The sequence below is a fragment of the Triticum urartu genome, chromosome 3 (genome assembly GCF_003073215.2).
Source record: "Triticum urartu cultivar G1812 chromosome 3, Tu2.1, whole genome shotgun sequence".
Taxonomy (NCBI): domain Eukaryota; kingdom Viridiplantae; phylum Streptophyta; class Magnoliopsida; order Poales; family Poaceae; genus Triticum; species Triticum urartu.
The window spans coordinates 598,608,221-598,613,195 of NC_053024.1; the positions used below are offsets into that span (position 1 = coordinate 598,608,221).

Here is a 4,975-nt window from a genome sequence, read left to right on the forward strand (position 1 = left end):
GTGCAATTTTTTTTCATTGTTTCATTTTTATTTTCTTCTTCTTAAAGGGTAATACTAATGCCATTAATTCATTCTGTTGTAGAAAACTTCTTTTTTATTCTATCCGGTTTTTATTTTATTTTATTTCTTCTCTAAGTGTATTTTCTATGTAAATTGTGTGCAAATATCATCAATTTTTCATTTGTTTTCTTCTGGAAGGGTAATACCAATGTAACCATCGTTCTTTCACAAAAAACTTCATCAGCCTGATTTTGTTTTACTTTTTATTTCTTTAAAGGTCATAATCAATGCCACTGATTCATTTCTTCTTAGGAATTCTTTGTTGCGAAATTGCACGGTTATATGCTTATTCTTATACCATTAAAAAGCGGAATTTCTGTGAAAACTATATGTGGATTTATTTGTTGTTTTCAAGGGTAAAATCAATGCCACTAATTTATTTTCCTTATAAAACCTCGGTATTTGATTTTGTTTTATTTTTTATTTTATTATCTCCATACAGGAAACTAGACATATTATACTCCGTATAATACAGGAAGGTTAGTTGTACTCTAACTCCACATATATATACACATACCTATGCCTTTCCTCATCATTCTCATGTGAAGATTAATTAAACTCTAAGTCCATGTATATACACATATCTTGTACTGTAATTAAGCTGCATTGGATCGATGGATCGGAACTTACACACAGAAGACATATATGAACTCCAACACTTGTTTGTAGTTTTTAGGATCTGTTCAGCAAAAATATACTACTATTATAGCTAGCTAGCTTGTACTATGAGTCTCTACTTCTAATGAAGCAGTTGGTAGTCTCGCTTTCAGGGTTTTTTTGTCCCACCTTTTATGGTTTTTTTGGTACCTCCTTCCACCTTCGCTGGGTTTTTTTTGTAGATTTTTTTTCGTTCCCTCCCCCCACTTTATCGGTTTATTTTCGCGTCACCCTCTCACACAACGAAAGAAATCTGAACAGATCAGAACTTTCAATACTGGCACAAATTATTTAGTAATATAGAATCAATCACGAACAATCTCTAAAGATCAAATCTAAATTAATTAACCTTACCTTAAAACACTCAATCACATTAATTAGAAAACAAATATTTGATTTTTAGAAAAATCGCTCAATCACATTAACCTTACCTTAACTCACGGATGGTAATCAATCTCCAAACAAAGGAAACAATACATCGAAGGAGCAGTAAATAAACTCTCTTTTTAATGACATGTATATGATCTTCCCTTCCCTCTCCGTCGTCGAGCGTTCTTGATTCTCGAGGCCGATGCTTGGGCTGTGTCACTGGGTCGCGACGGTGCCGGAGGACGAGGACGGCGAGGCCGGGTGCCGCGGCACCCGTTGGCCGCGGCCGGTGAAGGGGACGAAGAAGGGCGGCTTCCCTGGCCCTGGCTGTGGCCGTGGCCCTAGGAGTTGGTGAGGTGGAAGCGGCACTTGAAGGACCCGGCGTGTGTGGCCGGCGCGCAGACGCACTTGGAAGCGGGCCCATGGCCCGTGCCGGACGGCGCCGACGCCGACCCGGGCCACCTCCTCAGCGTATTCTTGGAGCTGTGGCTGGCCAATTTACATGAAATTAATTCCCTCAGTTCTGATGACAAATATAATACACATAATCCATATTGTTATGCACTAGTGTGTGTGTAAAGTAGATGGATTATGGTCCCGTATCCAATAAGATGGATATGTGTGTGTGTGTTAGAGAGAGAGAGAGGGAGAGGGGGAGAGAGAGTGAGGAAGAGGGAGGGAGAGTGTGTGTGTGTGAGGATTTGATGGTAAAAAAGGTCACTAATGTCACTTGATATGTATGAGAATATTAATATTGAACTCTTAAAGTTAATGTGGCACTGTTGCAACGCACGGGCGTTCTTCTAGTAGTAGCAGTATACTAGTATTTTGCACCGAGGCAGATTTTGGATGACATTTCATATCCCAGTCATGTGCGACAAAAAGTTAGACAACGGCTCAGCTTATTCCGGTGGCGCGTCATGCCGAGGAGGGCAACAGAGGAGGAGCGCACGCCCAACTTCCTACTCCCTCCGGTCCTTTTTAGTTCGTATATAAAATTCGACTGAAGTCAAGCCTCATAAAGTTTGATCAACTTTAAGAAAAAAGTACCAACATTTACAATCTGAAATCAATACCAATAGATGTGTCATGACTTAAAGTTTCATATTGTATAACTTTAGCATGGCAGATGTTGATATTGGACTAAACTTTAGTCACATCTCTTGCCTTGCATGAATGGACTATATGGACCTATATGATTTATTAGGAATTCCGAAATAATGATTGGGCTGGCTTGAAATAGATCACCTGGCCTCTAGCCACGCCCAATTCAAAAGGAACAACATTGCAACAACATGTTCCTAAGCGCAATACCTGAGCAGCAAGAACAAGATGGGGCTGCTCAACCCAAATAGAAAAGAATCAGCCTACGCCTATGATGTTGTGCAATCCGTTGGCCCCAGCACGAGCCCAAAGAAGAGCCTCCTGGCGGATGGTCTTGAACATGCTGGTGATGGAATGGCGTAGCCCGTCGAAGGCGCAGCTGTTCCGATGCTTTCAAAGCTCCCAAGATGTGAGCATAACAAGAATGTTGAAGCCCTTGCGAGCGCTCGCAGGAAGCAGGTCACGGGATTGTTCCCACCAACGGGTAAAATCCGCATCAAGGCGCGGCAGGAGGATGTGCAGCTGACACTAGGAGAGGACCTCGAACCAGATTTGTCTGGAGAAGGTGCAGCGGGCCAGGATGTGTTGGATGCACTCGAACTCTTGGTCACAAAGCAGGCAAGAATCATCGTGCGGGAGGTTGTGACGTGCAAGCCTGGCCGCCGTCCAGCAGCGGTCAAGGACAGCGAGCCAGAGGAACACCTTCATCCGGAGAGGTGCCCAAGATTTTCATATGAGGCGCCAATGGGGGTCACGGATGGAGCCAGCAAACATCTGCTCGTAGCAGGACTTGGCCAAGTAGTGGCCAGAGTCGGTCCAGTGCCAACGGATCGCGTCTGGGGAGACTGAAAGGTGAACGAGCTGCACCTGACGTCAGAGCTCGACATATTGAAGAAGCGCCAAAGGACCAAGGGCGCCCTTGATGCCTTGTACCCACGCCCACTGGTGCATGCCGTCGTGCACCAGGCGGTTTTTGCGACGACGGCGAGGGACCAGATCAAAGACCAGTGCGATCTCCGCCACCGTCCTACCGTTGATCCAGTAGTCCGTCTAGAATTTGCACGACAGGCCATTACTGGTGGCCTAAGTTGTGGACGCGTGAAACATCGCGACAGCCTCGGGGTCAGAGAGGAGATGGAGGTGTTGCCATGGCCTCGCAGTGTCCGCGCGCTGGAGCCAGAGCCAACAGACGCTGAGCGCAATCCCGGCCTTGTGCAGATCACGGACGGCCAGACCGCCGAAAGAGAGCGGCCGGCACACTCTGCCAAGCAAACAGGACAAAGGCCACCATGGGCGCCTTTGCGCCGTTTATCTGTGTACATCCCTAAGTGTAATGTTTCGTTTGTTTCTACAGTTTTGCTAGAACTCATCTAGATGAGATATAATTTGATCTCATTCACCTTTTATAGTCATTGGATGTGATGTTATAAGATGCGTGTGTGCTGACGTGGGTTGTTTTTGTTCTTGATTTCCAAGTGAATAAGACCAAATTATATCTCATTTAGATGAGTTCTAGGTACTCCCTTGTTTCTACCTAGTGATGAATGATATGTAAGCTTTGCGTTTACACGAAAAAAAACATGTCCCTCAAAAAAGAAGAAAAATGAGCGACAACATGCAAATCTTTTTTTTTTAAGAATAACAACATGCAAATCTTATTCCTCCGTCGGTTGCATCGTGGATACAGGCTCGTCAGTCACGGTTCCACGGAAGCATCCTGTGGAGATGGCCACTGCTCCCGCTAGCCCTCCTCTCCATCTCGAGGAACTGGCCGAGCGACGGCGCCGCGCCGCCGCCGTTCTCCAGGTGGCTCCGGAGGCAGAGCGAGAGCAGCAGCGCCCGCAGCCTGCCGCTCCTGCTCGCCCTCTCGCCCCGGCGCCTGCTGCGCCGGCTCTCCATAGCGTCCACCAGGCCGATCAGGGCCGCCAGCGTGATGCCGCCGCCGCCGCCGCCAGCGCGCGGCAAAGACCACGCCGACTGCAGCATACAAAGTATAAGCAGGAACATCAAATCAAGCTGACCTACACTGACACTGTTATATTGCAGACAGATAGTAGGAGGAGTTGATCGATTCTGACCTCTGTGTCCAGATCAGACGAAGCGACGGACGAGACGCAGTGGGACGGGGTGAATGCCGCGGTGGAGGAGGAGGAGCCGACGCTCCTGACCGCCCCGGCTCCCGGATTCAGGGTGCCCAGGCCCAGTCCAAGAGGCCAGCCGTCCTGCCATACCTCCCAGTCAAGAATCATAAATTTGTCACTATCTTTGGATGGTTAGTGCAAAGTGTAAGGAAAACAGGGAACTGTAAGTAGGACAGGCTTAGGCAGGCGCACCTCATGGGCCATGAGCTGATGAGCAGAGCAGAGCTCTCCGTATCAAGAGCAGGAGAAGATCAGATCACCAGTAACAGTAAGGAGGCGAGCAGAGATGTGGTTAAGGTTATATGGTATGGACAAAGGCAATGGTGGTAACACGTGAAAAAGCTAAACGATGGTCAGTAGAAAAGTTATTTGACTGGCCTCGAGGCAGATAAGGTATTCCAATGCTGCTGCGAGAGAGGTCTCGTCTGCAATCCAACGGCATGGGCGCAGCGCATTGCCATGCCAGTCTTTGCAGCGGTCAAGAGGAAGGGCGAGTGTGGCAGAGGGTACATAGGATAATCCAGGAACGCCTAGAAAGACGGTAAGAATCATTGACGGTGTCAGCGGACCAAAAAGAGCGCCCGAAACCATGGCATTGGGAGCGGGCGTGTCAGCTGCATCATGGATCGAACTGCACGATGAAC

The 4,975-nt window shown here is 47.4% G+C and overlaps 1 protein-coding gene across 1 annotated transcript; it reads right to left on the reverse strand.

The window, feature by feature from the left end:
* Nucleotides 1-3,700: 3,700 nt before the first annotated feature.
* Nucleotides 3,701-4,692, reverse strand: LOC125548807. Its single transcript, XM_048712346.1, has 3 exons — nt 4,524-4,692; nt 4,269-4,412; nt 3,701-4,167 (listed from the first exon to the last, which is right to left on the reverse strand). The coding sequence occupies exons 1-3, from the start codon at nt 4,533-4,535 to the stop codon at nt 3,883-3,885; spliced, it is 441 nt and encodes a 146-aa protein (XP_048568303.1). The 5' UTR covers nt 4,536-4,692; the 3' UTR covers nt 3,701-3,882.
* Nucleotides 4,693-4,975: the final 283 nt, after the last annotated feature.

What these genes read in the sequence shown, in the direction of transcription:
- LOC125548807 (XM_048712346.1), bottom strand. An exon ending in CGTCTGATCTGGACACAGAG is followed by an intron (nt 4,168 to 4,268) that starts GTCAGAATCGAT and finishes TGTATGCTGCAG; the next exon opens with TCGGCGTGGTCTTTGCCGCG.